The sequence below is a fragment of the Enhydra lutris genome, unplaced genomic scaffold (assembly GCF_002288905.1).
Source record: "Enhydra lutris kenyoni isolate GAN:26980312 unplaced genomic scaffold, ASM228890v2 scaffoldscaffold26, whole genome shotgun sequence".
Classification (NCBI taxonomy): Eukaryota; Metazoa; Chordata; class Mammalia; order Carnivora; family Mustelidae; genus Enhydra; species Enhydra lutris.
The window spans coordinates 753,601-778,757 of NW_019154110.1; the positions used below are offsets into that span (position 1 = coordinate 753,601).

At 48.2% G+C, this 25,157-nt stretch overlaps 1 protein-coding gene across 1 annotated transcript in view; it reads left to right on the top strand.

Moving 5' to 3' along the window:
- Nucleotides 1-24,957, top strand: part of LOC111151420 (coiled-coil domain containing 92B) — a 29,585-nt gene extending 4,628 nt beyond the window's left edge. The window contains exons 2-4 of the mRNA XM_022509412.1: nt 18,122-18,274; nt 21,760-21,807; nt 24,362-24,957. Of these exons, the coding sequence (XP_022365120.1) occupies nt 18,122-18,274; nt 21,760-21,807; nt 24,362-24,957 (797 nt within the window). The remainder of the gene's footprint in view (nt 1-18,121; nt 18,275-21,759; nt 21,808-24,361) is intronic.
- Nucleotides 24,958-25,157: the final 200 nt, after the last annotated feature.

The following is a 25,157-nucleotide window of genomic DNA, read 5'->3' on the forward strand; positions in this document are numbered from 1 at the left end:
AAAAAAAAAAAAAACTAATGATGTAGTGTATGATGACTAGCATAACTTAATAAAAAAAAGTCAGTCAATCTTTAAAATAAATAAAATATAATGAAGAAATCAGTTACCATAAATAACTAGTGTGTGTGTATATATACATTTTTTATTTATTTATTTATTTATTTATTTATTTATTTGACAGAGAGAGAGAGAAATTGGCAGTGAGAGAGGGAACTTATAAGCAGTGGGAATGGGAAAGGGAGAGCAGTCTTCTGGTGGAGCAGGGCGTCCAATGTGGGGCTCAATGCCAGGACGCTGGGATCATGACCTGAGCTGAAGGCAGATGCTTAACAAATAAGCCACCCAAGCACCCCAAGAACTAGTATATTAATGTATTTGTTAGAAAAATCTGGAAAAATTATTGGCACATATAAAAAGGTGATTGGGGCACCTGGGTGGCTCAGTGGGTTAAGCCTCTGCCTTCAGCTCAGGTCATGATCTCAGGGTCCTGGGATAGAGTCCCGCATCAGGCTCTCTGCTCTGCGGGGAGCCTGCTTCTTCCTCTCTCTCTCTCTCTCTCTCTCTCTCTCTGCTTGCCTCTCTGCCCACTTGTGATCTCTCTGTGTCAAATAAATAAAATCTTTTTAAAAAAAAGTGATTTATGTATGGATGGGTGAAGTCATAATGATTTTTATTTTACTCTTTTTCTAGTCCATATATCCTAATTTTTCTAAATATGTGCAATAAGAAAAAATACAATAAAAGTCACTTTTCAAATGATTACGCCACCAAGATATTCATCACATTACTGTTTATAACTTTAAAAAGTAGAAACAACCAGGGGCACCTGGGGCCTCAACTGGTTTAAGTGTCTGCCTTCAGCTCAGGTTATGATCCTGGGGTCCTGGGATCGAGCCCCACATTGGGCTCCCCACTCAGCAGGGAGTCTGCTTCTCTCTCTCCCTCTGTCCCTGTCCTCACTCATGCTCTCATGCTCTCTCTCTCTCTCAAATAAATAAATAAAATCTTTAAAAAAAAATGTAGAGGAGCACCTGGGTGGCTCAGATGGTTAAGCGTCTGCCTTCAGCTCAGGTCATAATCTGCAGGTCCTGGGATTGAGCCCCATGTTGGGCTCCCAGCTCAGTAGGTAGTCTGCTTCTCCCTTTCCCTCTGCCTCTCCCCCTGCTTGTGCTCTCTCTGTCTCTGTCTCTGTCTCTCTCTCAAATGAATAAATAAATAAATAAATCTTTTTTAAAAAAGGAGAAACAACCTGATTATCAAATAATAAGAAAATGGATGGATACATTGTACTGTAGTTTGCATGTATAGTGGAATTATACTCTGTAATGGAGAAAAATGTTCATGCTATATTGCTAAGTTGAAAAGACTACAGGGGAGCCCGGGTTAACTCAGTTCTTTGGGTGTCCAACTCTTGATTTCAGCTCTGGTCTCCATATCAGGATCTCATGGTCATGAGTTCAAGCCCTGTGTTGGGCTCTATGCTGGACGTGGCACCTACTTTAAAAAAATAACAAGTAAATATTAAATTAAAAGACTACAAAATAAGATATTAAAATTATATATTTATATATGCAAGGGAAAATATTTTTTTTTAATGTCAAATGTTATAGGTGGGGAACTTATCGGATTCAGAGCTCAGCAGGAAGTGGGATACATAGAACTTATTAATGATGGAAAACTTTGAGCAGAAAAGTTGAGGACAATGGGGACAATGAGAACAATGATGAACAATGAGGAGGTTTTTACTCTTTGAAGCATCAACATGTCCTATTTTTTAAAGTGTTTTTAAGAATTGTCTGGGGGCACCTGGGTGGCTCAGTGGGTTGGGGCCTCTGCCTTCAGCTTGGGTCATGTTCCTGGGGTCCTGGGATCAAGCCCCACGTCGGGCTCTCTGCTCTGCGGACAGCCTGCTTCCTCCTCTCTCTCTGCCTGCCTCTCTGTCTACTCGCGATCTCCATCTGTCAAATGAATGAATAAAATCTTAAAAAAAAAAAAAAAGAATTGTCTGGATATAAAAAAATTATCTCAATAATATGTATATAATTCTGTATTATCTGGATGATGAGACTGTAGGTTCTTTATTTTCTTCATTAGAAATTTTTTTTAATTTTTTTAATTTTTAAATTTTTTACAATTTTAAGTAGGCTCCACACACAATGTGGAGCTTGAATTCACGACCTTCAAATCAAGAGTCGCATGCTCTACTGACTGAGCCAGCCAGCTGTCTCTAAAAATCTTTTTTTTTTTTTATTTTTCTTAACGTAGATTCCACACTGGGTGTGGGCTTGAACTCACAACCCTGAGATCAAGACCTGAGCTGAGATCAAGAGTTGGACGCTTAACCAACTCAGTTGGATGCCTACCCACCCAGGCGACTCCCTAAAAAATCATTTTAAAGTAGTAATTTCTATTTTTTTAAGATTTTACTTATTTATTTGAGAGAGAGAGAGAGAGCACGAGCAGGGGGAGGGGCAGAGGAAGAAGCAGTCTCCCAGCTGAGGAGGGAGTCTAATGTGGGACTCAAATGCGGGACTCAAATGTGGGACTTGATCCCAGGGCTCTGGGATCGTGACCCAAGCTGAAGGCAGTTACATGACTGAGCCACCTAGGCGCCTAAGTAATAATTTATCTCTAACAAATAAAAGGCAAAAACCAAGCAGAAATAGCCAATTATTTTTAAGGGGTTGCAAAACTATAAAAACTACACAGAAACATGAAAAAAAAAGTTATGATCCAATGTGGTGGAAAAAAATCAGATAGTTATGGCATGGAAACAACTAGGTGAGTCATCATGCATATGAAAATACTGGAAGATAATTCACAAGTGATATTAGTTATATTAGGGCAATAGGATTACAGGCACAATTTTGTTATTGCATTCATTTCCCAGTCTTTCTAAAGTGTAGTTCTAATACTTCTCTAATAAAACATATTGGAAAGAAAAAGCTGTAGAAAGTGACACATTTAGGGCAAAATGAAGAGCATCGTGTGGTACAGTTAATATAAATCCTGGCGCGCCTGGGTGGCTCAGTTGGTTAAGCATCTGCTTTCAGCTCAGGTCATGATTTTGGGGTTCTGGGGTTGAGCCCCATCGTTGGGATCCCTGCTCAGCAGGAAGTCTGCTTCTCCCTCTGCCCCTCCCCCCATTTATGCTCACTCGCACTCTCTCTCAAATAAATTCTTTTTTTAAAAAAAAGCTAATATATTGGGGTGCCTGGGTGGCTCAGTGGGGAAAAAAAAAGCTAATATAAACTTAGGGGGAAATAAAGGAAAAAAGGAGCCACAGTTACACCAGATCACCAAGGAGTTTGGAGCTAGTTGCCCAAGATCATGGAACGTGATCTAAAATGAATGGATTTGGAGCACCTGGGTGGCTCAGTCAGTTAAGTGGCTGACTTTGGCTCAGGTCATGATCCCAGAGTCCTGGGATGGAGTCCTGCATCAGGTCTCTGCTTCTCCCTCAGCCTGCCACTCCCCCAGCTTGTGCTCTCTCTCTCTGTCTCTCTCCATGTATCAAATAAATAAATAAAATCTTTAAAAATAAACAAATAAAATAAAAATGATGTATTTGAGACATAGGTAGCAGAACCCCTAGGGTTCTAACATTCAGTATTTATCCTGCTTATTTCTTTTAAAGATTTTATTTATTTATTTGACAGGGAGATAGAGAGCACAAGGAGGCAGAGAGGGAGAAGCAGGCTCTCCACTGAGCAGGGAGCCCCATGCGGGGCTCTATCCCAGGACACCAGGATCATGATCCCACCCGAAGGCAGATGCTTAACCGACTGAGCTGCCCAGGTGCCCCATGTTGCTTATTTTTAATTTATTTATTTTAAGAAAACCTCCCTGCAATTTCAATAATATCTGTTGGGAGAGCTCCTGAGCTCTCTGCCCTAGGGGGAGGATGGTGGATGTAAGCAAGGTTGAAGCAGAGGGTATGTGTCTGAGGCCAGACTGTGGCCCAGTACACACACACACAGCTCATTCCCATCGCCATGCTAGTGGTTTAGGAATAATCAAAGACTGAACTTCAGGGCTGAGATTTTAGAGACCATCTTGTCCAAATCAGGTATTTTTTTAAAAGATTTTATTTATTTATTTGACAGAGAGATCATAAGTAGGTAGAGAGGCAGGCAGAAAGAGAGGGGGAAGCAGGCTCCCTGCTGAGCAGAGAGCTGGATGTGGGGCTCGATCCCAGGACCCTGAGATCATGACCTGAGCCTAAGGCAGAGCTATCCAGATGCCCCTAAATCAGGTATTCTATCACTGAGGAGAATGCAGCCTTGCTCCAGTTTGATCTTTCATTGGGAAGGTGAGCTGTCTAAGAGGCTCACCCAGATGACCTCTGGCCAGCTTTCCCATCCCAGAACTCCCTACCCACCATCGCTGGAGCCACAGAATCCTAAGGGAACCAGGGTGGGTAGTCTTTAGGGCTCCAATTCTTAACTCAGGAGGTGAGGACAACATAGCCAGGGTATTTGAAGAAAAGAAAGAGACTGCCGCTGTAACTCAGTCACCTGCCTCCTTGTTCCATGGAGAGGTGGTGTTGGTTCCCACCAATGCTAGGGCACTCAATGGGCAGCAGCCTGAGAGAGAACAACAAATGAGACCCAAGTCAATAAGGAAGGTTGTGCCAGATATCTCATCCCTCCAGAAACTTTCACCATCTTTTTCCACCCTGCTTGTGCCCAGGGGAGTTAACCTGTCCAGGCAATGTCAATGGCCTCCCTTCACTTCTGGCTGCTGACTGGGATTGGCTAGAAAATGCATCAGCAGGGTATTGGGAGGCCAGAGGAGAGTGAGGTCAGTCTCCTTATTCCTCAGCTCCTTCCCTGCCAGGTCTCTGTGGGTGCACTGATTCCATTTAAGGAAAGCTACAGCTCCCAATAAGCCGCTCTTCTCCCCATATCCACCCTCTCTGAGTTCCCCAAACTGCCTTCTCTTGTCCCTCCAGGCCTAGGGATGGTTAAGAGGTCTACCTATATCTTGTCCCTTAAACTCCAACCACAGCTTTGTAAATAGTCCCTTAACTCTTTTCAAATGATCCATTTTAAATGTGCTGTCTGTTCCCTGCCAGGACACTGACCCATATACAGAGCTGTTACCCAAACAGAACTCAGAAAGCCGGTAATCCCAAGATGTCACAAAGAGATGAAGGGAAATTCTAGGTCTTCTCTGCTACTCAGACCTTATTCTTCTACCTGGTGTGCAGCTTTGCTTAAAGCTCATGACCCATGTGGGGGCCTTCCTCCAGAGCTGGATTCAGCCCCTCACTGAGAGGCCTAACAAAGTTACCTCTGGCCTTGACTGGGCTAGGGTTTGAGTCTAGGCTCCACTGCTTACCATCTGGGTGGTGTTAAATTTGACCTCTCTTGAGTCTCATTTTCTCTACCTACAAATGGGAATCAATCTTTCCAATAAGATTTCTCTATAGTTTAAATGACATTATGTGGGTCAACTGCTCAGCTCAAAATAATGGTTATTTCTGATGTGAGATGTACATTTTTTTAAAGATTCTAATGTTTCTATTTTTGTTTTTTGGTTTGCTTGTTTTTTTTATTTTTAAGGAGGCTCCACACCCAGCCTGGAGCCCATCTCGGGGCTAGAACTCATAACCCTAAAATTAAGACTAAGCTGAGATCAAGAGTTGGACATTTAACCAACTGAGGCAACCAGATGCACTGTGTTTGTTTTTTAAGTAAGCTCTACGTCCAACCTGGGGATCAAACTCATGACCCAAAGACCAAGTGTCACTCGCTCCACTGACCATGTCCGTCAGCTGCCCCAGATGTACACTTTTTATACACTTTGGTTTCCTTAGACTTTATTACAGGTTTAATTTTGAGGGATGCATGCTGTCTTGGTCTATAGAACATGCAACTCTTGATCACGGGGTCATGAGTTTGAACCCCATGTTGGGGGTAGAGTTTACTTTAAAAAAAAAAGTTTAATTTTGAAAATAGTAAAGATTTTTAAGCACTGTTTAGTAGATTGCCTGGCACAGAGAAAGTGCTTAATGAACGTTAATTATTATCAACATCATCATTTCCGGCATCATCATCTCCACATCTCACAACATGTCTGTGTCCCCCTACAACCTGAAGTAGAGGGCCATGCAGTCAGCTTTGTTCAGTATTACTCTGTGTACTGGCTTTATGATTGTTCACATCCTCAAGGAAGTGCCCCTGAGTCCCCTTGCTCCAAGTCCAGGCCCTAACTCTATTACTCTCTTATCTCTGTTGGCCCATCACTTTCAGTTATTTTATGGGTGTTTGTGCACATCTTTTGTCGTTTCACACGTTGCCAGAGATGTTGTTCGTGCTCTGAGGACACCCTTTAGAGGCCAGGCCTTCTGTGCCCAGCTGGGAGCTTGGCCCAGAGCAGGACTCTGTAAGAAGTGCTTCTTGGAGCAAGGCTAGAGCTTCGCATGAAGTAGGGCCACCCCTCATACAAACAGCTAAAGCAGGACTGTTTGGGGTGAAAAGCTGCTGATACAGAACAGGGAGAAAAACATTTAGGACGTGGTCATAACAATCCCATCTGTACAAAACACATTCACTCTCACCCCCTGACACCACCACAATGAACCTGTTGGCAGAGTAGATGTTACTTCTCCCATTTTACTGAGGATTGGGCCCCCCCCCCAAAACACAGCTAGAATCTAGAGTTCCTACGGAGTGGGCTTTGAAATGCCTTCGAACAAAATAGGAGCCCCACTTGTCAAGAGACCTAACAGAGAGTCATTTCTTCAACTTTTTGAGGGTTATAATCTTCTCGAAGGAGCTAAAGCCCTTCTTTCTTTCTTTTTAAGATTCTATTTATTGTTTTGACAGAGAGGGAGGGAACACAAGCAAGAGAGGGAACACAAGCAGGGGAAGTGAGAGAGGGAGAAGCAGGCTTCCTGCTGAGCAGGGAACCTGACATGGGGCTCGATCCCAGGATCCTGGGATCATGACCTGAGCCGAAGGAAGACACTTAACGACTGAGCTACCCAGAACCCCTAAAGGCTTTATTGACATCCAAGTCCAGTTAAGGCTTAAAAGTTGAATGGGGAGGGCAGGGAGGAAAGGGATCCGCAGAGAGAAGACAGGGTGCCCTCGAGGCAAATGAATTGCCAAAACCCTCTCCAAAGCCCACATGCCAGAGTCTTCCAGTTCTGGAGACAAAGATGGAGGACTTCGCTGGACATTTGGCCCAAAAGGGTAGGGCATGGACTGTTTGGTTGGCAGTGGTGTGGGAAAAGTCAGATCAGCCCTTTAATCTGAATTCCCTCAGACCCTTCCTCTGGCTCCTAAAGGTAGGGATAGAAATGACTTACCTAGAGCTGGACTACCTGCCACTCACACAACGGGACCCGGTCCCTTGCCATCATAAACATGAATGCCTAAAGAGCATGCAGCACTGTTTTAAGCACTTTACAGATATGAATTTATTTCATCCTCACAACTCAAAGACTTACAGGCTGCATAGATCATCATTATCCTATTTTACAGATCAGGAGACTAAGGTCCAGGGAAGAGAAAGATATTTGTAGAGCCAGAATTAGAAGCCAAGTAGCCCAAGTCCAGAAGTCTCCCATGTACAGTGAAACGTATCAAAACCAATGTTCTGGACTTCAGAGTTTATAAAGGATCTTCTCTTGGTTCTTTGGACCCTCACAGGAAAGAGAATGCCTTATCAACTGTGACCCAGAGAGGTGATGCGACTCACCCAAGGTCACACAGCTAGTGAGAGGTCTGGAGTGGCTTCACTGCCAAGAGGCACAGAATAGGTTTCCTAACCCCTGGTCAGCTCGCCCCAACACTTCCCTGGGCCAGTGGAGAACTGCTCTGATTCCTACGCCAGTCGGTGGGCAGAGGGGCGGAGCGGATCGCGGCCTACCGCCTGAGCTCTGTCCGCGGTGCTGATCCGCCCGCCGCGCCCTTGCTCGCCAAGCGTCCGGCAGGTTCCCCGGGTTTCCCTTCAGCTCCCAGCCAAAGCCAGCTTTCCGAGTTCTGCCCGCCGGGGTCCTCAGGCCTGGTTCCCGGAGCTCCTGGGTTTCCCCCTCCCCCGACTGCGCGCCGCCAGCCTCCCTTCCCCCCGCCCCGCCCACGGCCCCTCCCCGCCAGTACCAGGTCCCTCCCCTCCCCCCTTATCTCTCCCGCCCCCCCCCTCGCTCCCCCTACGGCTTGTTCGCCAGTTCCGGTCACGTTGCTGGGTGTTTACGCCTGGAGCCCGCCCCGGACCCCCCTTGGCGCCCCGGAACCCCCCGGAGCCCCGGCCCGACAACCCCGCAGCCTCGCAGCAGCTGATGGCGTCGCAGCCCTGGCGGGTGCTGCGGAACCTGAAGCGCAGCTAGCGAGGGGAAGAAGAGCGCCTCCCCCCACCCAGCCTGGCCCGGTCCCAGGGCCCCGCTGGCCTGTCGCTCCCTCAGGTCCCGAAGGTGAGGAGGTCGGTTGTTGTGGGGGGTGGACGGCGGGGTGGCCCCGGGCGGGGAGCAGCAGGGCCCGAGCTCCAGCTCCCCTGGGAGGGCTGGCGCTGGGCTGGGCACCGCAGCGCGCGGGAGGCGGACAGGACCCGCGGGCTGCTGGCAGAAGTTGTCCTCCGCCGCCCAGACTCAGGTCCTTACCGGCCCTGGCGAAGAGTCCAGAGCGGCTTGAGGTCGAGCCGCCGCCACCTCCTGCCACCTCCCATCACACACATCTGTTTTCCTTTCCCTGTCCTCCCTGGTACCCCTCTTCCCCGTCCTCCTTAGTCTCCATCTCCCCCTCTGCCTCCTCTGGGAGTCATATTGGAGGCATAATCAGGCAGAACACCAGACTGAAGAGGATGGACGCTCCAGTTTCCTCATACAGGCCACTCCCATGTCCCTGGATCCTCAGCTTTGCTGAGGTTGGGGGTCCTGAGATCTTCAGTGGAGTGGGGGAAGCCATAGCCTAGGGATAACAGGGGAGGAGGGGTTCTGGCATGGAGAGGACCACGAGACCCTTGGAGAAGGTGGCTCCACCACTGGCCAGGTAAGCCCACCTTGCAGAGTCCCAGACATCTGTCAAAGGCTGACTTCTTGTTCCCAAGACAAGTCCCCAGGAAACCAAGGATTTGGGGGGGGGGGGGGGGGATTACTTTCTAATACATACACTTACTTGCCCTAGTGACTCCCAATAACACTCAACTCTTTCTCCCAGTTTCACCAACATTCGTTGTACACATATTCCATACAAAGGATTCCCAGAGACAAGATATTGACCTCCAGTAGCTTATGGCTTGGAGCAGAAGCCAGGGAGGCACACACCGTCAGGAGCACGGGTGTCGAAGTGTGATACATGGCATAATGGTGCTTGGCAAACACAGAGATGGAAGAGTCATCCCAGCTTGGTGAGGGTCAGGGGAAAAACTCAGTAAGAAAAGTAGCTTTTGAGAAGTGCCTTGAAGGATGGGGAAGGTTTCAGGAGGCAGAGATAGAGTGGTGGGATGTCCATCCATGTTTATGAGAAGAGTTTGTTGTGAGAGCAGTAAAAGGTAGAATCCCTAAAAGGAGGAGATCAGACTGCAAATGTGGACTGTGCTTGCATTTGAAGGGCCTTAATGCAGGGTGGGAACCCAATGGGGAGCTCCTAGTTGCCAGCCACTACAGCTGTGTATATTGAGCAAGGTACTTAACCTTTTTGAGCCTCTTTCCTCATCTGCAGAGGGGACATGCTAATAGAAGCTTCGTGCAGGGTCGTTATAAAGAGAAATGAGTTAATGTACATAAAATGCTAAGAACAGTGCCAGCCATTTATTATTGTTCTACAAGTATTATTACCTATGCACTGATGATTATTATAAGTATTATTACCTGTGCCTCCATATCTGAGAAAGACTTTTTGAGTCTTTGTTCTCCCTCGACCCCAGGCCTCAAAGTCAGGTAGTAAAGAGAAATAAGGAATAAGAAAAATAAAGAACATAATTCATTTATACATTTATTGCCATGCCTGTCCTAATATACCTGCCCTAACTATAAAAATAAGTTTAACATTCTCCCTGAACCAAGAAGGCGTACTTAAAAAATTTTTAACAAAATGTGGATATTGAATGTTCAGAACAGTACAAGGATATTTGTTGACTCAATAAATACTTTCAGTCCCAAAGAGAAAAGAAACACTAAGGGTGACATTGAAACTGGGACAAGAGAAGCAGTCGGGGTGAGGGGTGGCAGAAAGTGCAAACTCCACACAAGCAGAAAGCAAGAGTCTTCAGTTCAGGTTCCTCTCCCAGCCACTTTGTCTGCCTGAGGGTGAGATGCGGCAGCAGAGGCCAGGGGACATTGAGCAGATTAAGGGAGGGGGAGTAGTTAGCCACCCAAAGAAAGACTGGACTGTAAAAGTGGTTTTCAAACCTTTGATTAGCAGAAGGCTTCTCTCCAATGAGTTTGTATGTACAAGCCCATCAAAATAAAGAGGGGTAAAAAGAGCAAAGCCTCTAGCCTTGCCTTGCGCCCCCAGCCATTTTTGGCAACTTCTGAGACCCCTCTGCAGAACTCTGGACTCTACAGAGCAAGATTTGCAAACCGCTGTATGATTTGAGATCACATTAGGGTGATCTCAAAGACTCCTTTGAGCCCTGAGTGTTATGATTCTTCTCTTTTCATGGTTTTTCCAACCCAAAGAACTATAAGAAGTGGAAAGGGGAAAGAACTACAATTTCCTCCTTGCCATGTCAGTTGGAGTCAGATGGCTGGAAGAAAAATGGTTAGAAAAAGTTACTCAGGGGCACCTGGGTGGCTCAGTGGGTTAAAGCCTCTGCCTTCGGCTCAGGTCATGATCCCAGGGTCCTGAGATAGAGCCCTGCATAAGGCTCCCGGCTCGGCGGGGGGCCTGCTTCCTCTTCTCTCTCTCTGCCTGCCTCTCTGCCTACTTGTGATCTTTATCTGTCCAATAAATAAATAAAATCTTTAAAAAAAAAAAGAAAGAAAAATAGTTACTCATAAGCTCCAAAAAGACAAGCAGGGGGGTGAGATTTTTTTCAGAAACCAGAAGCTCAGGCCTTAGAATCAGAATTGTGTAAGTTTCAGAGAGATGAGAGGCGTGTCCAAAGTACTTGGAGTTAACTCTATAACTCCACACATAACTCTGTGTTACAGGTCCTTTTTTTAATTTCTAAATAAACAATTTTTAATAAACATTTTTCATCAAGCTAGAAAATTAAAACAAATTAGAACCTAGGAGTACCAGAAGGTAGGCAGCAGAAACAAATATAGACTCTGAGGTGGTCAGGATGGTGGACAAAGGCAAGGGACCCTTCTCACTTTAACCCATGAGATCAGGCATCTTGGGCTGGATGTGGGCTGAAGAGAAAGCTGGTAACCCTAACCTTTCTGCCACTGCCACCAGTCTGGACCAAGTCCTCAGGCACAAGCTCCTTCTCAAGCCAGAGGGTTCCAAGACTGCATTTTTATGGGAATGTCTGACATTTCTATGACATTTTCCTGGCTTGGGCCTTCTGAAATGTGTGTGACAGCCACATGTGAGAGGGCTGTGTTGTAGTTCCCGTTCCCCAACCCATTTCCCACCCTCCCTCAAACAAACTAAACAATCATGTGTAAAACAGAATATCTGCCAAGATCTTTTGTGACCCAAATTTCTGCCCTGAGAAGAGCAGCCTGCCTAGTTGGAAGCAAACCCTCAAGTCCTTCTGGGAAGGCTCAGAAACAGCTGGTTGGCTCAGCCCCTCACGGTGGCCAGGGTCCAGTCTCCAGGGCTGTGTGGAAAGGGCTTTTACTCTTCAGAAACACTTGCATTTCAGAGGTTGGGAACAGACATTTTCTCTCTTCCTCATAAGCAGAGGCTCACATCCCTTCATCCTCCAGAGGCACACAGAACAGACACAGATGCAAGAGAAGCAGGACCCCCCCAACAAGCGTATACACATACGTGCACTCCTCAAGGCACACCCAGTCTTGGGTATGTGCAGACACATAGGCACACACATCCCAACATGGTTATGCAATAGCAGAGACACAGCTCATCTGCTTCTCCTGAGTTACACACCAGGATATTCGACTGCGTACTTGGCATCTATGTTTCCTTGTTCAGGTCTCTTGAGCATGTAGAATCTAATATATTTTGTTGTTGTTTTTTTAAGATTTTATTTATTTATTTGACAGAGATCACAAGTAGGCAGAGAGGCAGGCAGAGGGGGAGGGGGAAGCAGGCTCCCTGCTGAACAGAGGCCCTGATGTGGGGCTCGATCCCAGAACTCTGAGATCATCACCTGAGTCAAAGGCAGAGGCTTTAACCCACAGAGCCAGCCAGGCGCCCCAGAATCTAACATGTCTTAAGCTTGATCGTCCCTTCTCTGTAAATCTCTTCCTCCTTCAGTCTGCCCCAGCTCCACAAACTCACGTACTTGTGCATTCCCTGCGTATTTATCGAGTATATTTTATTTGCCAGAGATTGTGCTAGGGCACTAGGGAACAGGAGGAAACAAAAACACAGTCCTTCATCTTGTGTTGCCAACAATCTGGCAGAGGAAACAGACAAGAAACAAAATGTAATATATTCATGTGGTGATAAATTCATGGAAGAAAAACAATGCAGATTAAGGGAATGGAGAGTGAAAGAGGGCTCTATTTTAAATCAGGTAATCAGAGAAGGGCCCTAAGGAAATGACATTTGAGCAGAATCTTGAATGAAGGGGAGGAGTGGGCCATGAGGGTATCTGGGTGAAGGATATTCCTGGGAGAGGGGACAGCACAAAGTCCCTGAGGCAAGAATGTGTTTGGCATGTTCAGGAAATAGTAAGGAGGCCCAAGTAGCTGGGGGGCGGTAACCAGCAGTGGGAAAACAGTAATAGATGAGGGCAAACAGAGCCAGGGGTAATTGTATAGGATCTGATAAGAAATTTGGATTAGGTAGTAAGTATGATGGGAAGGTTGGAGGGTTATAAGTGGGGAGCAGGGAGACATGATCAGATTTGCTAAAGGAATGCCACCTACTACATGGCAAACGAGTGGAAGGGAGAAGCCCGTCAGTAGGCTACTACAGGGTACATCAGAGCGATGGCCATAAATGGGACTGGGGTGACAGCAATGGAAATGGTGAGAACTGATTGGATTAAGCATACACGTTTTCAAAGGTAGAGACAAGTGGATTTGCAGATGGATTGTCTGGAATATGAAGAAAGAGAGGAATCAAAGATAACTCTTAAGTTCTTGGCCTGAGCCACCGAGTGAATGGGCAAAAACCAGTGCCATTTATTAAGATGGTGAAGAGTAGGCAAGGTTTGTAGGATGAAGAGCTCAGCACTGGAACTTGTAAGTTTGAGGGACCCATTAGACATCCAAATGGAGGTGTTACATAGTCAGTCTAGAGTGCACGGGAGAGTTAGTGTGGGGGTCAGCATATAAATAGTATTTACAGCCATAGAATTGGACAAAATCACCTAGGGAGTGATTATAGATTAGAGAAGAGGTCCATTGTGAAAGAGGTCTAATGTCAAAGACCAAGAAGTGTAGAAAGAGCCAGAAAATGTGCCTTCATACTTGAGTTGCCCAAATCAGAATACTGGGAGACATCCTGAACATTCACCCACCCCGTCATCATGACTTAATCCATTCCGTTCCCACATACTGACCATTCTACCCCCCAAATACACCTGAAACTTCTGTCTTCACCTCCCTCATCTGGTCCAGGCCTTCATCCTCTCTCAGCTTGACCACTGCAACATTCTCCCAGCTCACCTCCCACATCCACTCTGTCCCCTCTAATCTGCCCTCCCTAGAGCAGCCAGCCAGAGTGATCTTTTAAGAATGCAAATCATATCATGTCTGTTCTCTGCTTAAAATCCTTTAATAACTTACCAATTCACTTAGTATTCATGCAAAATTCTCCGCATGATTTACAAGACTCTGCAATCCTTCTCTTGCTAACCTCACTTCCTGCAACCATCCCCTGACACATTACACTTCAATCCTCACCAGCAGTGACAATGTCTCTGTTCCCCCAAAAAGATCATGTGATGGATGCCTGGGTGGCTCAATGAGTTAAGCCACTGCCTTCAGCTCAGGTCATGATCTCGGGGTCCTGGGATCGAGCCCCACATCAGGCTCTCTGCTCAGTGGGGAGCCTGCTCCCCACTGACTCTCTCTGCCTGCCTCTCTGACTCCTTGTGATCTCTCTCTCTCTCTGTGTCAAATAAATAAATTAATTAATAATTTTATTTAAAAATTTAAAAAAAAAGATCATGTGAAGCACTTAGCACAAGGCTTGGCACATAGTAGGCACTGAATAAATGTAAGCTATCATTATTAGCCTACCTCAGGACTTTCACAAATGCTGTTCCCTGCTTGGAATGTCCTTCCCTTTATTCTGCTTCTAACACCTTCCCTTCCTTCAAGTCTTTATTAGTTTTCTATTGCTGCATAACAAATTTCCACAAACTAAGTGACTTAAAACAGCATACCTGTGTTAAGTCACAGTTTCCAAGGATCTGGGGTCTGGCATATTTTAGCTAGGTCCTCTGCGCAAGGCCTCAAATGGTTGAAATTAAGATGGGCTGCATTCTGGGGCGCCTGGGTGGCTCAGTGGGTTGGGCCTCTGCCTTCAGCTCAGGTCATGATCTCAGGGTCCTGGGATCAAGCCCCGCATCGGGCTCTCTGCTCAGTGGGAAGCCTGCTTCCCCTTCTCTCTCTGCCTGCCTCTCTGCCTACTTGTGATCTCTCTCTCTCTGTTAAATAAATAAAATCTTTAAAAAAAAAAAAAAAAGATGGGCTGCATTCTCATTTGAAAGCTCAACTAGGGAAAAGACCTACTCCCAAGATCCCTTAGGTAGTTCATAGAACTGACTTCCTTGCAGCTGTCAAACTGCAGTCCTCGCTGCTTGCTAGCTGTCTGCCAGGAACCATCCTCAGCTACCAGCAGCCTCTCTCAGGTCTTTGCCTTGTGGCTTACTCCCTGGGCTGCCACACAGCATGGTGGTTTACTCCTTCAGTATAGACCCTATGAACTGCCTCCCAGAATAATCCCCCTTTCGATTCACTCTGAGTCAGTTGATTAGAAACCTTTATTACATTGCAAAATCCTTTCTAATCACAGGAGAAAAAAGCCATCATATTCAAAATCCTGCCCACACTCAAAGGGGAAGACTCAGGAGGGCATATCCACCAGGGGCTGGGAATCTTGGGGACCAGCTTAGAATTCTGCCTGCCACAAGGTTTTGGCTTAAAATCACTTTCTTTAAGAGACCTCTCTGGTGGGGCACCTGGGTGGCTCAGTGGGTTAAAGCCTCTGCCTTCGGCTCAGGTCATGATCCCGGGGTCCTGGGATCGAGCCCCGCATCTGGTTCTCTGCTCCACGGGGAGCCTGCTTCCTCCTCTCTCTCTCTGCCTACCTGCGATCTCTCTCTGTCAAATAAATAAATAAAATCTTAAAAAAAAAAAAAGAGAGACCTCTCTGGCCCCAAATCTAAACTAGGTCCCGCTTTATATTCTTCCACGTTACCCTGTATGTTTCTTTTAGGGTGCTCTTCACAGATTATAATTGTATACTTACCGATATTATTTTTTATTTGATGCATTTATTTATTTGTTTGTTTGGTCCTTTTCATCCTGTGAGCTCCACGAGAGCAAGGATTTTGTTCTGTTCATCAGTGTGTCTCCCATACCCCCATAGCTGGCAACAAGTAGATTACTGAATGTATGAATGAATAAAGGGGCAAATCAAGACAAGGAATAACCTACCCACACACTAGACAGAGAAGAAGTGCTCTGCACCTTTTAATCTCATTTAGTTCTCACAACTATCCTAAGACTGCTACCATTAGCCCCATTTTACCAGGAAGGGAAAAAGGATGGAGAGAAGTTAACTTTCTTGCCCCAAGTCACACAGCAGGTAACTGAAAGACTCAGGATTCAAACCCAGGACTGTTCTCAGAGTGAGTATTGGGAACCTACTTTGGATTCAAAAGACCCAGTAAGAGAATTGGGTCTGCCACCACTTACGGATCACATGAACTGGCACAAATCACTTCAGCTCTGAGCCTGTTTCTTTTTTTTTTCTTTTCTTTTTTTTTTTAACTTTTTAAAATTTTTTTAAAGATTTTATTTATTTATTTGACAGAGACAGACACAGCAAGAGAGGGAACACAAGCAGGGGGAGTGGGAGAGGGAGAAGCCGGCTGCCTCCCGAGCAGGGAGCCCGATGCCGGGCTCAATCCCAGGACCCTGGGATCATGACCTGAGCCGAAGGCAGATGCTTAATGACTGAGCCACCCAGGTACCCCAAGCCTCAGTTTCTTTATTTGTGAAATGAGGGTGGTAACATCTACTAAAGACAGTTAGCAGAAGCAAGGTAATGTGTATAACGTTCTTAAACATAGCAGATGTGGTAATGTAAATGTAGTCAGTGGTTGCCACAGGCCAGAGGGCCACCCTCTGCTGAAATGAAAGGCCTCTTTTGTTAGCTTAAGGGAGTAAAGGAAGGGGATCCCAAGAGACCAATGTGAGTTTCTCAGGTGCACCTGCTTGATGCAACCCTACAAATGAAAATCTGGATTTGCAGGGACTTATATCAAAGTCAGTCTGGAGGGGACCATTTGCCGGAAAGAGTGGTCCATCAACTGGCCTCTCTCTCCAAGGCCCAGGGAATTTCTGGGGCAGGTAGAAACAGCTCCTTTAGAAGTTTAGGGAGTGGGGTGCCTGGATGGGTCAATCGGTTGAGCGTTGGACTCCTGGTTTGGGCTCAGGTCATGGGCTTGCGGTCGTGAGATGGAACCCTGTGTTGGGCTCTGCACTCAGTGGAGAGTCTGCATGAAGATTCTCTCCCTCTGCCCCTCCCCCCACTTGCATGCGCGCTGTCTCTCTCTCTCTCTCTCTCAAATAAATTTAAAAACTTACAACAAAACAAAACAAACAAAAAAAAGCTTAGGGAATCCCTGGCAGAAAAGGCGAGAAATCTGCCTCCTGTTTTTGCCCTCTGCTTATGCTTCTCCAGGATGGTGATCGTCACAAGAGGGACTTCCTGGGAAAGGGATGGAGTCAAAAGGGGGAGGGCTGCAAAGCCAGGGCGTGGTTAAGGCTCAGGGGTGCAGAACTCCCCTCCCTTCACAGTGTCTTATGTGTTCACCATGGAATCACTGGCATGGGTCTCCTTATCCACGTCTCCCACTCTTCTCTTTTTTTTTTTTTTTTAAGATGTTATTTTTAAATAATCTCCACACCCAGCAGGGCTTGAACTCACAACCCCGAGATCAAGAGTCGCACGATCCACTGACTGAGCCAGCCATTCCTCTTTTAAAAAGGGATTCTGGGGGTGCCTGGGTAGCTCAGTGGGTTAAAGGCTCTGCCTTCGGCTCAGGTCATGATCCCAGGGTCCTGGGATCGAGCCCCGCATCGGGGGGGTCTCTGCTCAGCAGGGAACCTGCTTCCTCCTCTCTCACTGCCTGCCTCTCTGCCTACTTGTGATCTCTGTCTGTCACATAAACAAATAAAATCTTTTTTAAAAAATAAACAAATAAAAAGGGATTCTGCCACCTGCCTTCAGCCCACAGAGTTGGTGTTCGTAAAATACTCATCAGATCTTCCTCCTCTGCGACCTAGAGGGGCCCAGAGTCCCGGATTAAGGTTAAATCAGAGAAATGGAGTTGAATTGGGATAGGATGTGCTCTAACCATCATTCTGGTCTGCCGGCTGGTGGGCACCCTTGCTTAATGCTTACTGGTGGGATGCTGGTGGGATGCATTTTTCCATTCCCCAGCTCCTCCAGTTTAGCCATAAGAAAACCAAGAGCCCAGAAAGGGAGAGGGCTTTGCCCAAAGCTGGTTAAGAAGCAAGCTACAGTCTATCTCTGTCTCCCTTCCCTGACTTGGCAGCTCCATTTGTGTTCCTCTCTGAGAAGCAGAAAGGCTAAAGTTACAGGCAGGCAGGGGAGTGCGGCCTTTTCCCTCCAGGCCTCTAGTTCTTCATCTGTTAAATGGGAATAAATACTTCCCCGACAACACACAGGTGGCACTTGGGTGAGTAAACACAGGGGAAATGAGTACAGCCATAGAACCATCTGCCTGGTGGCAATGGGAGCCCAAACAGCAGGAGGCTCAGAGGGATCTGAGGATGGGCAGGGCAGACAGGCCCACAGGATGGGGGTTTACCTTATCTTCTTCCACCCAGGTGGGGCCCAGGCCTGGGTTGCCATGGATACCGTGTCCCTGGAGCATCAGATCCAGAGTGTACAACGCCACATCAGCTTCCTGAAAAAGGAGCAGATGGCTTTGCTGCGAGACCTGCACCTGGAAATCCTGAGGCTGCAGAAACGCTGTTCAGGTGAGGGGGTGGGGGGAGGATGGGAGGGAGAGAAGGGCGAGGGGAGGGGAGGGAGGAGAGGTGGCGGGGAGATCATGGAAGACCCTGACAAATATCAGGACAGCTAAGAAGTTTGGCCTGTTCTCCTGGGGAGTAAGGAGCCACGGAAGGTTTCTGAAGGGCATCACGCTGCATTGCGAAACGCGAAACTTGCCAGTTGTACGGAAGATGAATTGGGAGGGAGGCAGGGAGACTCGTGGTGGGGCCGATGAAATGGTCCGGGGAGAGATGGAAAGGGTAGGAAGGGGAAGATCAGGGTGGAGACTGGGTGAAGGGAAGGATTTGGCAACCAACTGGATTTGTGAGCAAGAACAGAAGGAGATACCAAGAATGAAGCCAAAACCTAGGCCTGAACTCTGCTCTTGGACCTCAGGCTTCAGCCACCTGCCCTCTCAGAGGCTGGGCTCTGGCCAAAGTGCTCACCCAGGCTGAGTCTCCAAGTACAGGCTTTAAAGTCAGTGATTCATGGAATGTGTCAGCTGGAACAGCCCAACGTCTTCATTATACAAATAGGTAAACTATTTGTTTACCTAAGAGAGAGAGCGAGAGAGAGCGCCACACAATATGCTAGTGACAGAGCCAAGATTAGAACCCAGAGCTCCAGACTCTCAGCTGTGCATGCCTCTGCAGCTTTCTGCACACTTTCTCCCCAAGACGCTCAGACTTCTACTGCCCTTGCACCCCTGCTCACGCGAGACTCCCCATTCTCTAGAGGGAAACTGAGTGACCTGCCTGGGTTCTCACTCTGTGGCAGGAGAAGCTGATCATCCTGACTCTCCACCACCACGTCCTCCTCTGGTTCCATATACAGAAGCAGCTGCTACATTCCTAGGCCAGGCTCCCTGCCATCTCCCTTGAAACTTGGATGGCAGCAGAGGCTAGCCCAGGAGGTAGGGATGGCCCGCACCAACTCCCCCTGCCTGATGTCCTTGCCGGATGCATTTTTTCATTGCCGTGACAACATTAAAGGAAAATCAGAATGAACATACCCTAAGACCCTACAGCTCTTGCCCTAATTTCTTTTTGCTTTGCCCTAATTCTGAAGACCTGGGTTCTTCCTCTCAGGACATAGGCCAGGATCCCAAGAAAGCGTAAGAGGCTAGAACAGCCCCACCACCCTTCCCAGCTGGGTATGGGACTGCAGCCTCTTGTTATTGATTACGGAGATAAAAATAACTCTGGGCTGGCCTGAAGAAGCCACTCTTGGGGCTGAAATACATTAATAAGGCCCTTCTTCCAAGGGGTGGAGGAGTGAGGGGAGGGGAGCAAAACAAAGATTTTTTTCAAGGAGACTAAATAGGGACTCAGAGGGCTGCCTGGCTGGCTCAGTCAGTAGAGCATGGGACTCTTAATCTCAGTGATGTGACTTCAAGCCCCTTGTTGGGCATGGAACCTACTTTAAAAAATAAAATAAACTTTAAAAAAATATATAGGGGCACCTGGTGGCTCAGTTGGTTGAGCTGAGCGCCCAACTTGGTTTTGGCTCAGGTCATGATCTCAGGGTCTTGAGATCAAGCCCCGCATGGTCTTTCCCTCAGCCCTTCCCCCAGCTTGAAGCCTCTCTCTCTCTCTTTTTTCAAATAAACAAATAAATCAAATAAATAAATAAAATCTTTAAGAATATATATAAAAATAAAATAAACCGGGACTCAGAAGCTGGGAGGGGGGTGAAAGAGGGGATGACCTAGTGTAGGAACTAGCTGGGGAGGGCTTCAGAAAGAGCCTGCCAGAAACAGGTGCCACTCAGACTAAAAAGGTTTAAGATATGGGTGGGTATACTCTGGCTGCTGGGGCAGCCTGCATGGTAACAAGAACTGCCCCATATATTCAGCACTGACTCAGCCCTGGGTTGGGCGCTCTGTTTATTTTCTCTATTAATCCTAGCAATAGCCCCTTGAGAAGCAGGGGTGATTTTGTCCCCACTTCACAGGAGAATACTGAGGCTCAGAGAGGTGCCGTTACTGGCCCAAGGTCACACAGGGTTATCTGATCTCCCTGCATGCTCTTCTAAAGGTGTGGACTCTGGCCAGAAGATGGGCAGGGATATCTGATGGATGGGAGAGTAGAGCCCAGTCCCCTCCCCCAACTTCCCTGATTAAGGGTGTAACTGGCCCACTGGGAGATAGTGGCAGAACCAAATCCCCTCGGCTACTCTGGGGCCTTGCAGGAGGGGCCAAGTTGGCTCCAGGGAGCCCTAGAGAATAGAGGCATCAGGGTCCTCCCTGGAGCTCCAGGAAGGAGGTTCAGACTCAGGTCACAGCAAAAGGCCCAGGTACCATGGCTCTCTGTCTCCTAGCAACAGTTGGCGTCCCAAGGGAAGAGCCAGTAAGGAGGGGCAGAGGGCCCAAAGGCTAGACTATGTAGGTGTTGCTGGGCATTGATCCCAGAGATTTGCTACCTTATCCCACTCCCAGGTCCACATCTCCTCCCTTTAGTCACCAGATTGCATCCCTGCAGGTACACACACTTGCTGCAGAGGAGATCCCGTCTGTCACCAGCAGCTGCGGGACTCCCTCCGTTTTCCCAGCTGAGCCACGGGGGAGTTGGGGGAGTTGGGGTGGGGCTGAAAAAATTATCAAACTCAGCTGGCCGAGGGATGGGGCATTCTGGGCGGTAAGGAATGGGGACTGGGAAGACAGGGAGGTGCAAGGGTGGTGGCTGGGCTGCTGGCGCCCGCGAAGAAACCTCTCTCAACACCAGCACCCTTAGCGAGCTGACCCCTCCCCCTCAGCGCAGAGGCGAGCACCATGTAGGCCTTCCGTCACCAGGTGGCGCTATCCTCCTTGAAGCCCCATTCTTTGCCTTGCGGAACATGGCGGAAACAGGGTTTGGAAAGGAGCCTGGCTGATATTCAGAAAATAACACAGGCACAGCAGTACTGGCTGTGAAAATAGTGAAACGCATGTACCCTATTGGTAAATATCTACTGCCCTGAGTCCCTTCCAGAGCCCCCAAGCAGCCCAGGACCCTCCAGCCTTCCCATATCCACCAACTAAACCCTAAAGGGGCTGTGCCCTGCATTGCTCCAGAGTGGCTCTGATTGGCCGTCACGTTAGATATTTGTATATCACCGATGGGAAGAAGCAAATACTCCCCCAGCCCCCAAAAGCAAGCCGGGCTCCTCAGTCCAAGGGTTGAACTAACCTCCAAACGCAGCTCATGGCGCTTGCACTGGAAAGATCTCTGGGCTTAGAATCAGACCAATCAGGCTTAGGCTGTGCCTTGCACCTCTATTCATCTCTTCCTCTCACTGGACTGCAGTAAAATAGGTATGGAAGGTGGTTCAGATGGCTTCTAAGGATGCTAATATTGCCACTTTCACTGCATTGTGATTCCCTGATCACTGTCTCTCTCTCTCTCTCTCTCATACACCACACACACACACACACACACACACACACACACACACACACATGACTACCTTTTCTTTTCTGTCCTCCCCACAGAACTGACTCGTGATCTGGAGATGAAAGAGGCCCAGTCTCATCAGCAAGGTAAGAGAAGGATGACTGGTGGGGAAATGCCACAACAGCCCAACAGTCACCTTTTCCCCACCACTTAATAGGACCCAAGCCTTCTCTGTCCCTAGTCCAGTCATGGGGGACAGCCATTCCTCAGCTTGCTGAACAGAGTGCTGGATGTCAGCCCCATCTGCCTACTCATCTGGGTTACATTGTGCAATGAACAACCTGTACCACCATACCCTGTATACACGTCTCTACCCAAAGTAGGAAAATGAACACAGGACGGATATGGTACCCAAGAAATCCATCTGGTTGACTTTACTCCTTTCTATATGACTTACCTCTCTCATCTTTCCCATCCTTGCACAAGTGATTTCTGTGGTCAGTGTCCACACCCTACAAGATGCTGAGTGGTGAGATACGACACAATGGCAATGTGGAGTCCATGACTTGAAGGAACTTTATCTAGATGAGGAGAAAAAAGAAACACATGCACATCAGCAAATCCTTCATTTTACAAAAGCACGACTTCTTGCCACATAGCAATTCCACTAAAATATTTGTTTACAAATTATTACTTCACCCATAAAATGGAGGCAGGGGGTTTGGTGTTCAATGAGCACAGAGTTTCAGTTTTGCAGAACAAAGAAGTTCTAAAGACCTATTGCACAACAATGTGAGTTTACTTAAAACTACTGAACTGTACACTTAAAATTGGTTAAGGTGGTAAACTCCATGTTATTTGGTGTTTGTTACAATTAAAACTTTTTTAAAGGGGAGGGGTTCCATTGTTGAGATCTTAATCACCAAAATTATATGATCTTTGAGAACTGGGACTGGGTGTTATCCATTGTCTCCAGGTGCAAGACATGGAGAGGGACTTGGTAAATGGTTAATTTAAAATGAATCACCACATAGTCTTTCTTAGCCGGGAGGGATTTAGCAGGATTTAGCCATACTGATGTGCTGCTCATTAGATCAAGTGCTACATACGTGACCAAGACTTAGGCATGGAGAAAGTTGAAAGTTTAAGTTTAACGTAAAACATTGAGAGTCGTACAAATTGCTTTGCATATTCATGCATAAAGATATAAACATTTATAGACTTGAACGAATTCTTCCCACTTCTTTAAGTGGCAACCAGAGGCAACCTCTTCCTGTCTTGATACTTGGAGGAAGGAGGCATACATCCCAAACACCAGTTCCGTAACAGCAGCAACTTTCACCCCACCTACTATCCTTCCTCTGAAAGGGTTTCAGGGGTCATCTGAGCTCAAGGTATTACCCAGTGTCCTGGTTTCTATCTTGTCTCTCAGTGGGTTTGGCCTCCCTTTCTTTTTCCCCCACCATTTGCTGATTTTCCTATCCTTTCTGGAGTCACCTTTTGCCTACCTTTTGTCACCTTCCAGCTATCTCTATCTCTACAAATACTCACATGTGTTAATTCCAGGATGTGTTCCCTGCTGAAATGGAGCTCATGATCGGGGAGACAGGGATCCTCAACTCTGTGGGTACATTAGAATTACATGGGCACATTGCACATTGAAGACGTGTCAGTTCCCAGGTCCAATCCCAGAGATCCTGATTCAGTCGGTCTTTGTTAGGGCCCAGGAAACTATTTTTTAAAGCTCTCTGGGTAGTTAACATATATCCAGTGTTGAAACTCAGTGCAGTGGGCAAAGGCTAACAATAAATAACACACATAAATTACAAAACATAACAAATGCTCTATGAAAGAAACTGCAAGGGTCACCTGTGTGGCTCCGTGGGTTAAAGCCTCTGCCTTCCGCTCAAGTCATGATTTCAGGGTCCTGAGATCAAGCCCCGCATTGGGCTCTCTGCTCAGCAGGAAGCCTGCTTCCCCATCTCTCTCTGCCTGCCTCTCTGCCTATTTGTGATCTCTGTCTGTCAAATAAATAAATAAAGTCTTTGAAAGAAAGAAAGAAACAAACAAACCACAAGCCCCAGGGCCCACTGATTCCCTTTTGCTGCCCACATTCCCAGGTCCCAGGTCTTTCAGTCCCTCACTCTTGAATGTCTCTCCTATCCTGGAGCCTTTGCACCAGCTCCTCTGTGCAAACCACCCGCCTCTCAAGCTCTTCACTAAACTCCAACTCATTCTTCCAACTCCTGCTAGCCTAAGTGGCTTTTCCGTTGAGAAGCCTCATTAGATCACAGTCTCCTGTGAGTCATGGCCTTGGCACATGTCACAGATGCAAGCTCACATTCATTTGTGATTATGTACTATACCTCTCCCACTATGCTTGCTGTAAGCTTCATGAGGAATGTTTTATTATCCTCCATATCCCCTATGCCTAGCACAATACATATAGTAAGGGTTCAACAAATATTTATGGAGCGCGTAAGTGACCAGGGAGGGTTTTGCATTTAAACTGAAACCTGATGAATCAGACAGGCCAGAGGATAGGATAGGTCCAAGGGCCCCGAGGAAGAGAAAGGAAGGCTAGCGTAGCCCATGAGTGGGGAGGGAGGGCGAAACGGGGCTCTGTAACTTGGGTCGGAGAGCTGTGCAGGGTCGACCTGGCGGAGACCATCACCTCTCCTCTCCGTCTTTCCTCCCCAGAGGCGGCGTCCCGGGAGCTGGAGAGCAAGTGCCGCGCGCTGGAGTCGCAGCTGGCCGCGCGGACCGCCGCCAACGCCGAGCTGCGGCGGGAGGTGGCGCAGCGGGAGGCGCTGGTGTCCGCGCTGCGTTGCAGCCTGCGCGCCGAGGAGCGCCGCTTCCTGGAGGAGCTGCGGCGGCGCAGCCACCGTGCCACCGTGCTGGGCACCGAGCTGCAGAAGCACACCGAGGCGGCCGCCTACCTCTCCTGCCAGCTGCACGCGGCGCGCCAGAGACTGCAGACTCCGCGCCCGGGCCCCGGCGCCGCTGCCGCCGCCACGGAGCCCCGGCCCCGCCGGCGCGCACAGCGGGCTCGCCGCCCGCCCGCCGCCGAGGCCGCAGCCAAGGGCCCGGGCCGGGACTGGGCCGCCTGGGACCGCGCGGCCCGCTCCCTGGACGACATCGACCCCATGCCCGACCCTGCACTCTTCCTCTACCCGCGGAGGCCCCCGCGGCCCAGCGGCCGCAGCCCGCGCCAGCCGCCTCCCCAGGAGCCCCCGGACCAAGCCGGCCCGCCGGCCGCGCCCAGCCCGCCTAGCGCTCCCAGGGAGCCGGAGTAGGCGGGGTGGGGGGGGGGGTTGTGGGGTGGGGAGTGCGGAAGGCCGGCTCGGCCTCCGGCTAGGGACGCACCTTGGGCCGCGCAGGGGGGTCCCGGGGGTCGCGGGAGCCGGCGCTCCTCCAGGGAGCCAGCGGAGGCGGCCCCAGCTCCCCCAGCTCTTCCTACCGCCCTAGCCTTTTTGTATCCTCCTCCCCCGAGGGG